Raw genomic sequence first — 13,663 nt, 5'->3', positions numbered from 1 at the left:
TTTTCACATACAGGAAGACAGTTCAACATAGGAGTGAATAATCAAATAAACTTATCTGGTTGGCGATCAAACTTCTAAATCGGAGCGCATTACTCCAATTACAATTCGGGTGCCATTTTGATCCAAGGAGCTGGTAAAGGTCTAGGTAGCAAGCCCAGAAAGTTCAAGATACTCCTGGCACGATATACAATGGTCTCTGTGTTTACCTATTGCGTGAAGTCAGACACAATACACGCTACCGATCGTAGGCTACTAGGGAAACAACAACATAGCACGATTCACGAATACGGCAGCACACCTCCTGCTCTGTCACACTACGACACCAGCAATCGATGCCCTTTGAAATCCCCGTTTTTCACGTGGACTGATCACAAACTCTTTGCACACATGCAGAGGGTGAGACATTTGCTTAAATAGCTCCCGATGACTCCCGAAATAATAGCCCAACATTGACAACAAATCCAAATGATATGATGCTTAGATGTAGCCTAGCCCATCCGATCCGAATCATATGCGGTGGCAGATGGACACTCCCAACTGAGATCGCTCCCGGACGTGTAGTCCCAGGTGTTTCTATCACTCCCGGACGTGTAGTCCCACCCGGATCGATAGTCTGGCTAGTGGGAGCGAGCCGACAGGGGAGCGTCCTGCGTTGGGAGCGACAATCAGGGAATCATGATATGTAGCCATGCTAGCTTCTGGCTTCTCACATACAGGAAGACACAGAAACTTATCTTTTTGGCGATCAAACGTCCAAATCGGAGCGCGCATTACTGCAATCACATATCGGGTGCCATTTGGATCCAAGGATCTGGTAAAAGTCTAGCAAGTCCAGAAAGTTCAAGATACTCCAGGCACTATACAATGGTGTTTATTGCGTGAAGTCAGAGACAACACATGCTACAGTGACCGTACTAGGGAAATCAATGCAGGCAGCGCGATAGGCGACATGGGTTGGCATCCAGACATCTTGGTAAGTTAAATTAAAAATCCAAATCATAACACTCAAACATCATAACAATCAAACAACTTTGGACTGCAAATGTTGTCATTTATGTCCATCACAGAGCTACCAAAATCACATATATTGTCCATTGAAGGGTGTAGATTGAAAATATGATATTTAAATGCAAAAACGCATCTTTACGTTTTGGTATACAACGCATGGGCGTGAAAAACGCATTATTACGTCGTCGGTACTCAATGTGTTAAGAAAATGGGCAATGTGATAAAGTTTTTGTTCGTTTATTATGGTCCAATTGAAAAACTTCCTTTGAGAGATTTAACTCTTAACTGGCAAAGTGAAGTCTTTGCAAAAGGTGCTTTTCAAGTGGAAAGATATTTTTTAGTCTGGACAACATTTAACTTGGAGTCATTTCACCAATGTTACAAAAAAAAATCTTTAGTTAGTAGTACTAGACAAAGGGTGAAATGTCGTTAAGCTCTTAAAAAATGGTTCAACTTCTCAGTAACTTCACAAATACGACTTGTTCTCTGATATTGCATGAAAGTGCTGATGTAGAATTTAAAAAATCTTCCAGTTAAATTCATCTCCCGTGGAATGAAATGAAAAGGACTGTATTTCAAAAGGCCAAAAAATCACAAATCAAATTTGAATCCTCTGGTACTTAAACCATAAAAAAACGAGTGAATGTGAACCTTCACCATGACAATGTCTATTTACTGTCACATAACTTCATTCCCTCTGACAGTGCACACTGACAGAACAAAAACACTGTTGCCACGTCCAATCAAAACATCATTCATTTCAATTGACTTGTCACGTCCATAGTCAGTGGCTCATTTTTTGTTTTGTGTAGTTTTGTTTTGCGAGACCTTTCGTGACAAAGGCAGAAACAAAAAGAAAGAAACAAAAAAAGGGCTCAGACGTCAATTGGTTCACAATGAAAAGCACATCGGCCCGGGCCATTCCAATGAATGTGGACACCACTCTTCAAGTTTAACAAGTAAAAAAAAACATTGTGTGTGTGTGTGTCTGTGTGTGTGTGTGTGTGTGTGTGTGTGTGTGTGTGTGTGTGTGTGTGTGTGTTTTGTCCTGACCCCCCAACTCAAACAAGAGGAGTCATCTTCAAATGCCAAAGACAACATAGGAGGAGCTAAATAAAGCAATGACATTTAGACTGTTAGGTAATACCCTTAGAAAGACACGAAACAAAATAAACATAAGGTGTACCGATGACTGGATTAGGTAATACTGTTAAAAAAAACACACAAAAAAAGAAAAAGTCAAGTATACCAATGGCTGGGACTCAAGGCCACAGAGGAGTAGTGTAGCCTGCTTGTCAAAAAAAAATAAAAATTAATGGATGACAGACGTGGTAGCAAACATGTCCTCTCTCAAATCCCACGCTACGGCAGGCAGCGGAGACCCAAGATGGCCGACAACAACGATGGGCTTCATTTCGTTTAGTTTTTTTTGTCCCCCTCAGATTCAGAAACACCAAACATCTCGGCGGGGTGTCTTTCGTTATTCTTTTTTTTCTTAACTTACGTACAAAAAATGTTGAAAATTTTAACACCCGCCCGCCCAGGTCCGTACCGTAGTTTTTGTTTTGTTTGTCTTGTTTTGTTTATTTCCACTTTAAAAACAGGCCCAGGGCTGGCTGCATGATATGTCCTTTATACAACACTGTAGCTCTGGTGTCTACTGTAGCAACTAGTCCACTGCTAGGGGCGATAAGGGGGCCTACAGAGAGCCAGAGAACAAAAAGTGGTGCCCCGTACGGGAAGTCGGTGGACGGACAGACCAAGAGAGAGAGTGGCCACGACAAGGAGAGGAGGCGACTGTAGATCTAAAGCAGCATGAGGGCTTTGCTCTCGGAGCACACGAGAGGGGCGGTCCCCATGGAAACAGCAATGTCATGTCAACAACACCGCTGCCATGGTTTCCGTGCACCTGACATCTAAGCTTCCTCATCTAACGTCTGATTTTACTTCTTTTCCTTAAGAAAAAGTGTCGTAAGGACAAAGATAAACTAACATAAAAAAAAAAACATCTTTTGTCAGATAATTCTCTTCAGCATTGTTTAGTTTTTCCTTCTTCTCTTTTTGGCAGCTTCAGAAATGAGAATTTCTTCTCTCCTCCCTTCCCACAACCCCCCCCCCCCCCTTCTATCTCTTTTTTATCCATCACATAACTCTCTCCCCCTTTTCCAGTCATCTTGTATTTCCAGTCACCTCTCTCTCTGCTGTGCATCTATCCCCATCTCTCCCCATGTCTCTTTCACCTTTCTCTCCTTCCTCCCTCTCTTCATCTCCATCAGTCCTCTATCAGTCTCTTAGGCTTTCCTCCTCGGTGATGTCTCCTCCCCCACCATTCCTCCTCAACACCCTCTCTCCCATCTCTCCACTCCGCTCTCCATCCCTCTCCTCTCCTCGCTTCATCCATCCATCCATTCTCCATCAGTCCCTCAGGCTCTCCTCCTCGGTGATGCCCTGGGCCCGCAGCTCCTCCAGCACGTTGTCCAGGTGTCCCGGGTCGGGGAAGCCGTGGCCGGTCAGGTTGGAGCCGAACTCTGTCTTGTGGTGCACCTCGTTCCAGATGACCGTGTCCGACTCTCCCGTGGTGCTGGACGTGCCCACCGAGAAGATGAGGCGCCGGTCCCACGCCACCAGTAGCAAGCGCAGGACCTGGGGAGAGAGAGAGAGAGAGAGAGAGAGAGAGAGAGAGAGAGAGAGAGAGAGAGAGAGAGAGGTAGAGCAGGGAGAGTGTGTGAGAGAGGGAGGAACAAGGGGTTAGAGAGATAGTAATGAGTGTTGCAGGTTCCGTCCCCACCCTTACCAATTTCTCGCGTCATGGCTGTAGTGCCCTTGAACAAGGCACCTGACCCTGACATTGCTCCAGGGACTGTAACAAATACCCTGTGAATAACTGTAAGTGTCTTTGGATAAAAACGTCAGCTAAATGTAACGTGATGAGTGTGCTTGTGTGATGATGAAATGTTCTGAAATGTTCTGTGTGTAAATGTGTGTGTGCGTATCCTTGAGTGTATGCAGGAATATGCACATTCAAGGGTATTATTCCGTGTGGTTCTGTGTGTACTGTATTTCGGTGTGTGTGTATGTGTGTGTGTGTGTGTGTGTGTGTGTGTGTGTGTGTTTGAGTGTCTTTGTGTGTTTGTACTGCATGCGTGTGCATGCATATTTATGTGTGTGTGTGTGTGTGTGTGTGTGACATGCCTGATTACAGCATACTGAGAGGAAATTTGTTATGTCTGAAGCTGACACTGTACTTTGAGAGCGCTGTATGCGGCATAGCAGTTACTCTAGATGGATGAAGGATGAAATAACTACTCAGGCAATTATGTGTGTGTGTGTGCGTGTCCGTGTGCGTGTGCGTGTCTGTGTCTGTGTCTGTGTCTGTGTCTGTGTCTGTGTCCGTGTGTGTGTGTGTGTGTGTGTGTGTGTGTACGTACAATGCGTCCTTTTTCGGTGTCGGGGAGGTAGCAGTGTCGGGGGAAACCGCGGGCAGTGTAGGGCTTGCCGGGATTGGGGTGCTCGGGCCCCTGTGAGGAAGAATACAAAAAACATCTTCATTTCCATTTATTTATTATTTACATTTCATTATACATGCATTTATTTACATGTACTTACTTTTTAATAAAGGGCTTGACAATTGCCTACTCTGTTATACAAAAATGAATGGCAAAAGAATGAAAGGCAAAATACTAACTAAATAAACACTAAAACCAAGAAAAGAGTCTTCAAAAAAGTCTTCAAAGTAGTCCCACAGTACAAGGTGTTGTAGAGGTAATAGTGGTGACAATTGTATGTACTTTCTGCAGGGGAGGCAGCAAGAAAATGTCACTGGAAAAGTCATAGTTACTGCCTTTTGACTATGGAGGGCAGTAGCGTGCTGCAGGTGGCCTGGTCCCTGTTGCAGTCTCACAGCATACCAGATCATTGTCATTCTGGTAACAGCAAACTTATAACAGGGGCCATTTAAGTATAGTGACATTACTGCCTTCCTGTTTGCATAAACTAGACAGCCTTGTACAGACCTCGCAGGCAGCATCTTTCATTCACTATCCCTGAACTAGAGGATGACATTTTTCAGGAATTCCCGTGGGTCCTGCGGGATTCCAGCGGGATTGGAGTCAAAATTTTAAAGATGAACGGGAACGGGCAGGAGCGGGAATAAAGATGAATGGGAGCGGGCAGGAGCGGGAATAGCAATGAAAGTGAGCGGGAATGCCGCTTATTTTTTCTTTAAAAAACAAACAAAAAAAGCCTCATTTTTTTGACGAAACGGGATTGGGGTTGATTTTGAGTGGGAGTGGGCAGGATTGGGAGACATTATTTTCAGGAGTGGACGGGATGGGATTTGTTTCTTTTACTCCAGTCCGGGATGGGACGGGATGGGATTTTTTTTCTGGGACCGGGATGGGACGGGAGTGAAAATCCAATCCCGTGTCATGCTCTACCCTGAACATAAGTCTCAAGGCACGAACACTGCAGACCAAGCGGACACGAGCGATTCCAGAGATGGAAGTAATTCACCTTGCATTGAGTTGAAGGGAGGCAGAACAGACAAAAGCCATTCGGGCGACTAGAGGCGATTTGTGCGACTTGAGCGACAGTTTGTAGTTGGACTGGAGTGAATATAATGCAAATTAGCTATGCTGAGGTTCGGCCAATGGGAACTGTGGGAATGCTTGCGTTCTGCTATTAACGGACATACTCTGTCGCTTCTATCGCTCGAATTGGTCTTCCTGCACAGTCCGGCGATTCTCTGACGCGTAATCTTGTCGCGTCTGGTGTATTCGGCCGGTCAGTGAGATGTTCCTGTTTGCGCTAACCAGCTAACCGGCTAATGGTGAGACGCAGGTGCAGCAGTGCGGTGGGTCGGCCACTCACCTGGATGCCGGGTGGAATGTTGTAGATGATGCGGATGGTCTTGCAGTCGGGGTGGCCGGGCAGCGAGTGCGGGATGACGTGGTACTCCATCTTGCCGGGCGGCTGGTTGCCCGTCTTGACGCCGTAGATGGTCTTGCAGGTGGGGCACTGCAGGCTGCCGTCCTTGTTGCCGTTGTTGTACATGGCCACCAGGCACTGCAGGTGGTACTGGTGGCCGCACTGCGCCAGACGGCCCACCGCCGACTCAGCGCCGCCCCGCGACGACACGCTGCCGCCACCCACGCCCGAGCCCACGGGGCCCTTGTAGCCCGAGGGGCCCGACAGCGCCTCCATGCAGATGGTGCAGTCCTGGAGATGGAGAGGAGAGAGGGAAATGGGAAGACATAATGTTACATTGTGTGGACCAAAATACTAATAATGAATACGTGCTTTGAAGACCAGAAAAAAAAAAGATTTAGAATAGGACAATTAAGGTAATCATGTGCACAGGGCAACTTTTTTGAGCAATGTTGCCAAGCAAAATCAGGACTGGTTGCAGCTTTTCTAATGGAATTGGTTGACAAGATTGTCAGCTGCTGATTGAAGTTCACTGATACCTAAACTTGGTATTGCAATTAGTAGTCCAAACATCATTTTGTGGTACTGTTGCCCAGAAGCATGGCTTAAATAGTTGCCCTGTGTATCATCATCACCTGAATACACATAAACGAGCAAGAACGAAAGATAGAAAGAAAGACAGACAAACAAACTGCAAGAAAGAAACAGAAAGAAAAAAAGACAAAAGAGAAGAAAAACAAAAAAGCAGAAAGACAGAAAGAAAGAAAGACAAACTGCAAGAAAGAAACAGAAAGAAAAAAAGACAAAAGAGAAGAAAGAAAAAATAAAAGAAGAAATAAAAACAAAAGACAAACAACAGATAGGGAAAGAAACAAATTAAAAGAAATGCACCAAAGAGGAAGACATAGAAACAGAAAGAAAAAGAAAAGCAGAGCACATGACGTACCTCCTCAGGAGGGTTGCGGACCTTCTGCAGATACCTCTTCACCACCTCCTCTGGAGTTCTACCTGTGGACCACAAAATGTCCCCATTTTAACACTAGACCTTGTGTATAACATGTATGCATTAGGAAGTGTTTCACGAGGTTCCGGTTTGGCAAATGGCAGAGTAGGTCGCAAATCGGAGCAGCTCTGTCTGAATTCGACATTTATTGGACATTTTAGGAACTGAGACTTTAAGGCGCAAATAATTACCAGTAGGATCAACCTGCTCTTATTTATTTATTTATTTTAAAAACAGGAAGTGTTTTACATAAATTTGAGTTTGTGTATGTTTGTGCATTCCTTATACCGCATTTGTTTTGCGTTTAGTGATTCATGGGTATTGAGCCTCTCACTACAAATATGTGTAGTGTGTGTGTGTGTGTGTATGTGTGTGTGTGTGTGTGTGTGTGTGTGTGTGTGTGTGTGTGTGTGTGTGTGTGTGTGTGTGTGTGTGTATGCGTGCGTGTGTGTATATGCGTGCGTCCCTCACCTTTGCGTGCCTGCTTCTTTGTGTACATATGTGTGTGTGTGTGTGTGTGTGTGTGTGTGTGTGTGTGTGTTTGTGTGTGTGCGCGTGTATTTACGTGCCTCCCTCACCTTTGCGCGCTTGCTTCTTGGTGGTCTTGCGGCAGCAGTGACCCAGGCCTGGCACGGGCTTGATGTCGCTCTTGCTGACGGGCGGGGGGTGCAGCACCAGCTTGGGGGGGCGCGTCAGGCACACGGGCAGCCCCGCAGCACTCATCAGGATCCCAGTGATACCTACACCAGACCAGCAGGGGGCAAGGGTGAGCTACGTACATAGCAGCCAGAGCAAAGCTGGATTGGGACCCCAAAACCACTATCCTGCAATCACTCTACTACTATACTATACTAGATGGAACATTGTCATGTGATGTCAGAAAACTTAACACAAAACTTAAAGGGACACTGTGTGAGATTTTTAGCTATTTATTTCTAGAATTCATACTGCCCATTCACTAATGTTGCCTTTTTCATGAATACTTACACCACCATCACATTCTAAGTATTCTTTATGACTGGAAAAATTGCATTTTTCATACATGAAAAGGGGGATCTTCTCCATGGTCCGCCATTTTGAATTTCCAAAAATAGCCATTTTGAGCAGCAAAAATTATTCTACTTGGACCATACTAGAAAATATTTGTTTATTACTTAGTAAACTTTCATGTAAAGATTAAATTTGGCAATAGGCAGCCCAGTTTCAATGATCAGCATAGTTGCAGTACCTTTTTTGACCATTTCCTGCACAGTGTACCTTTAACACAATAACATTTGCAGCAAGTATAAGTAGCATCCGGTGGCATAAACGTGACATTAACATACATGCTGCTGTTTTCTTTGGAAATTGGTCAAAGTTTATACTGCTTTGCTTCAAAACTGAACTTTGGCATAATCACGAAAATGCGGTAAATTTCTAGCAATGTCTCTGTTTAGACTGTTTGATACCTCTTTGCCTTTGGACAGTATTGTAGAAAATACATGTGATACCTAAACCAACCACTAGGGGGGAATCGTCAGCTACACACCAGCCACCCATCAGGAATGGCTGAGCCTGAGAACACGTTTCTTGACTGAGGGCTACTTTTGAAAGCCACTTAGCAAATGAACTTGTATTTAACATGTGATGTTTGGAAGGGGCAGAAGAAGAAGAAGAAGAAGAAGAAGAAGAAGAAGAAGAAGAAGAAGAAGAAGAAGAAGAAGAAGAAGAAGAAGAAGAAGAAGAAGAAGAAGACGAAGACGAAGACGAAGAAGAAAACATGAAAGGGACATGAAAGGGATGACCAGGTCATTCATGTCTTTTGGGATCTACATACTCTAGTGTCTCAAAGAAGGCAGTAGATTGTATAATTGGGCAAAAAGATCATAAAAAAGATAATAAATTAACCAAAGAGATAATACATTCAAACACATTCCCTACATACCTGCAAGAGCTGGGTGCACAGGGCTGGATCCATTGAGGTTCTTCACTGGGACAGTGGGAACCCTGCAAAACACACAGGCAACACACATCAGATCACCACACTGTAATAAATTCCAAATGTAGAATTACATGGGTAAAAATACAGACATTTACAGGCTCATAAATCAATAATAATGAAGTCCATAATTAAGCATGCACGTCCACGCACACACGCGCACACACACACACACACACACGTCACATACACACACACACACAAACACACACACACACACACACACACACACACACACACACACACACACACACACACACACACACACACACGTCACACACACACACACACACACACACAAACACACACACACACACACACACACACACACACACACACACACACACACACACACACACACACACTTATGCAACGCTCACTCACACAAGCTAACACACCTGTTTTTATGAGGGATGACAAGCCACCCAGGTATGTCACCACACAAGTACAAAAAAAAATCCCATACTCAAATACAGTCTTAACAGAGCATGTCATAAAAGGCTTTTCTTTTTATAGAGAATCAAAACAAAGCTTATGGCGTCAATTGGCACCCGCAGTTTCTACATAAAGACATTGGCCTCGGGCAGGGCTGGATTAAGATGGCCTTGGGCCCCTAGGCTACAGGTTCCTGTGGGCCCCCAAGGAAGGCAAATTTCACAGCACATTTACATACACAGTGTTATAATTAACAGCAAGGAATTGAGGATAACATGCCAACCAACTGTATTCCACACAACAGATTAAATGTTCAATATTGCATCTTGTTACAATTGTGCAGTTTTTTCACTTTTGGTCAATCAGCCCCCCCCCTGGTAGGTGGGGCCCCTAGGCTGTAGCCATATCTAGCCTGTACATTAATCCGGCCCTGGGCCTCGGGATACTCTCATGACGGCAGCAGCGAGCGCTTCACAGGAATTGCTATTGATATACAGCAAAAGGTGGTTGAGGCAGGTTGGCCAAACACAACAATTCACTAGAAATAAACATTCACACTATGCAAATAAACATAAACTCACACCAAGGCACATGCCCACACACACACAGGATATCAAGTCACGCATACAGACACACGCATATCTATACATGAAGACAACCCAAAACAAACAAACAAACAAACCAAAACAGCGGTTGGCATGGCGACTGGCGCTCCCATGCCAGGGCGGATGCTGATGTGGGCATTTTTGGAGGCAAATCGTGACCACCAGAGGACAGTGTCTACCGTCACTTCAGACCGGCGTCCACCACACCTGTCCTGCAGGGCTTGACCTTGGCACCTGCCAACCGGCCAAATGCTGGTAAAACTTGACTGTGGCTGGTAACAATTTCAGTGTCACTGGCCAATTTCACAGGGAGCTTGTTCCTTGGTATGGCATATCAGAGTAGCCTTTATTCTGTTGATTGCCCCAATGTGTATTGCTCCACTTCTCATTTAGTCTGGCTCTGGACACTTTTAAAATGTAAAACATTTAGAATTCTATGAAGATAGGGAGCCTTCCATTTGTGACCATTTCCAACGTCTCAATGGGGAATGTCTAAGGCAGTGACTCACCAGCTTGGTTGGCAGGTGACTGAAGGAATGGGTGATCTAATCGACTATAACTTCAACCAGTGCCATACAGAGGCATTTCATGAGAGCGAGGCGAGCTAGCTAAACACAGCCTTCCCACTTGCATCTCCCTCTAACAATGTGAGTGGGCCAGATCAAATGCTGGAAAAGCTTCAAAGTTGAGATAGTCAGCCTATGTCCTACCTGCTCTGAACACACCTGCCATTGCCAAGCTGCCCTGAGCACACCTGTTGAAGCTGACCCATCACACAGATGTCTTGACTGTTAACCTGGCTGGGTGACCCAGTGTATATCGGTTGACACCCCCACACACACACACACACACACCTGTCCTGACCTATCAACCAGATGACATGGCCTATATCTGTACTATCTGGCTGGCCAAAACACCACACCTTGCCAAACACGTGTGAAACACGTGAGAAACTGACACGCACGCATGCACGGACACGGACACGGACACGGACACGGACACGCACACGCACACACACACGCACACAGAAACACACGTTTGTGCTGACAGCTATCCCAACAACACACATGCACACAGCTATCCAGACTGGCTGGTTGACATGGTTTATTTTTGTGCTACCTGATTGGAACTGATGGTCAAACACCACACTTGGCAAGACTCAAACATGGGAAAACACGCACACACACGCACGCACGCACGCACACACACACACAGACCTGCCGTAACTGGCACTACCCAGCATAGCAAATGCACGCATGCATGCATGCAGACACACAGACACAGGCACCTGTCATACCTACGTAGCTGGCTACCACTGCCTAAAATATCTGTCTGCCCTACCTGGCTGGCATTGTTCACCATGTCTGTGGCCTTGCTGGCACTACTTAAATGGGATTAAAGGTTACGCTGGTTGTATGCAGTGAATACTCACAACTTGCTGAATATGCCATTTAGGTTTAAACCAAATGAAAAATGTCCCAGGCTGTATTTAACACTGTAGTCAACAAAATTGTTAAATCATTTGCTACGTTTACATGAGACATTTCATTCAGAATTAACTCCCTTTAGTTCTGAATAAAGCTTAATTCCACTTTGAAAACGCCATGTAAACACTTCACAATTTGGTATTACAGTAAATGAATCAAATGATCAAAGTAAACTCGATGGAACTATTTATTTAAGAATTATTAATTCAGAATTAAAAAACGTCATGTAAACGTAGACAGTGTTCTTTTTTTAAGCTGGGACCCCCTTTTGAACGTGAGGATATGTTCGTCTGCTTTCAGTCTGTGGCTGGGATAGTACTGCACACGTACAAAGTAAAACAAAAACATGACAAGGTATCAAAAATAATTACTCTTTAATCCCTTAAAGAGAGACGATGGTTCCTTGCAAAAACAATGGCAGCACGCCTGTCTGGTGATGCTCTTACACAGCTTTAGGTGATGTATCTCGCAGATGGAAACAAGCTTAGCATGCCCAAAAGGCTCGGCTGTCAAGATGCCATCTGAAGTTAGCAGCCGTGGGAGGTGTTTTCTTAGTAAAAACGCGGAGTGGTATGCTTCTTCTGCCAACAGGTTTAACATGCTTTTGCTAGCCGAGGACTCCTGTTCAGCAATGATATGATGGGGTTTTATCACCCTGCCTTCTGCCTTTCTGTAGTGAGTCATGTAGTAAACAAAACTTTGACACGTGTGAAGGAAACAATGCGGTAACATTAAATATCAAGCAAATCTCTCCCTTTTGGGACCGGTGGACAAACTTCTTTTTTTTGGCCATCCACCTTTGTTCCATCCCTCTCATATTTATCTGCTAGTTGAGGTATTTCTATTATAGTTAATACTTTTAGTATTATTTGAGGAACCACCGAGGGCCACATGCGGCCCAGCCATGGCCCACATTTGGCCCTCAGTTGCAGCAATATACTGCACATTGCAGTTTTGATACTGCAGAACAACAAGCAGCTTGTCTTGTACATCGAAAATTCAATGTTGCTTAAGTTTAAGGTTAGAACAATATGTTTAAAGTGCTTGAAAAGTGTCTTTACCATGTGTTAGTGATGGCTGAAAATGTGCGGCCCAACTTAACTTTTGGAATGTGGCCCAACTGAAATTCTTATTGAATAGCCATGATATAAACCATGGCATATTTCCATCTGATTTAAAATGTTCCATGTCACGGGTGTGGTTTTGGTCCACCGTGGCACCGTGCCACTCGCTATATTCTTTCGGCCCACCGTGGGAAAGAAATTTGGCACCCCTGATATATAGAATGAAGTGTATTTTTTAATGAATTTATTTAACCCTTTCATACACGGTGTCCACATACGTGGACAGTAATTCTAACCCCACTTTAGATAGGTAAATAGTGGTTATTTTTTTCCAAATTGTATATGGGAAGTACCATGAGGTTCATTACAATACTTTAACAGCAGTTATAACTTTTTGCACTAAATATTAAGTGTTTGATGACATCATCAATCTAAGAAATCCACCGATGTGAATTATGACCATAACAAGCATGTTTATATCTGAAAATCAACCACACCAAAGGGCAATTTCAGGTTTTAAAAAATATTATGATGTTTAGTACAGTTTCACTTGAGAAGTCTATGTTTGTTTAAAATCCAAATTTACAATAAAGGTAAGGTTTTTTTATACAATATAAAGCTACTGTCCACGTATGTGGACGTTGCGCATCAAGGGAGTCTAATGATAAACATATTATTTATGATTACCGTGAGAATATTCTGCTCATTTTGGGCAAATACTTAATGTTATGAGCATTTATAATGATTATAGTGTGAAAATAAATTATTTTTAACATATTCAACACATTTTTAACACACTTTTAATTTAATAAATTCAAGAAAAACTACCTAAAATTAGTGTTTCACGCACGTGTCTATAGGCATATTTCGGGTTTCTTTCACCACAAAATGACACAAATGATGTAGGAATGAGCTAGAATACATGCTGAATCAAATACAGATCTGTCTTCATCAGCCAGAAACAAGGTTTCCCCACAAATCTTGCCATAGCTGTGTATGTAAATATTGCTAAATTGACAGTTTTTTTTTCTCTTTTTTCATCTTTGTTCGTTAAATACTGTAATATATAATGTGTAAGTGTCATATAATGTTGTAATATTACATATAGTAACATGGAAAGTAAGTAAAATAACTTGCATTTATAATAGGAGGTCTAT

The 13,663-nt window shown here is 43.7% G+C and overlaps 1 protein-coding gene across 1 annotated transcript in view; it reads right to left on the bottom strand.

Moving 5' to 3' along the window:
- Window positions 1–3,129: 3,129 nt before the first annotated feature.
- LOC134437049 (E3 ubiquitin-protein ligase DTX4-like) overlaps window positions 3,130–13,663 on the bottom strand; it is a 44,784-nt gene continuing 34,250 nt past the window's right edge. The window contains exons 6-11 of the mRNA XM_063186482.1: window positions 8,862–8,923; window positions 7,516–7,677; window positions 6,881–6,942; window positions 5,878–6,225; window positions 4,437–4,526; window positions 3,130–3,651 (exon numbers count right to left, since the gene is read on the bottom strand). Coding sequence (XP_063042552.1) covers window positions 3,424–3,651; window positions 4,437–4,526; window positions 5,878–6,225; window positions 6,881–6,942; window positions 7,516–7,677; window positions 8,862–8,923 — 952 coding nt within the window. The 3' untranslated portion in view covers window positions 3,130–3,423. The remainder of the gene's footprint in view (window positions 3,652–4,436; window positions 4,527–5,877; window positions 6,226–6,880; window positions 6,943–7,515; window positions 7,678–8,861; window positions 8,924–13,663) is intronic.

The sequence above is a fragment of the Engraulis encrasicolus genome, chromosome 21 (assembly GCF_034702125.1).
Source record: "Engraulis encrasicolus isolate BLACKSEA-1 chromosome 21, IST_EnEncr_1.0, whole genome shotgun sequence".
Classification (NCBI taxonomy): Eukaryota; Metazoa; Chordata; class Actinopteri; order Clupeiformes; family Engraulidae; genus Engraulis; species Engraulis encrasicolus.
Note: the sequence above shows the minus strand (reverse complement) of the source record. Positions and strands in the feature narration are given on the sequence as shown.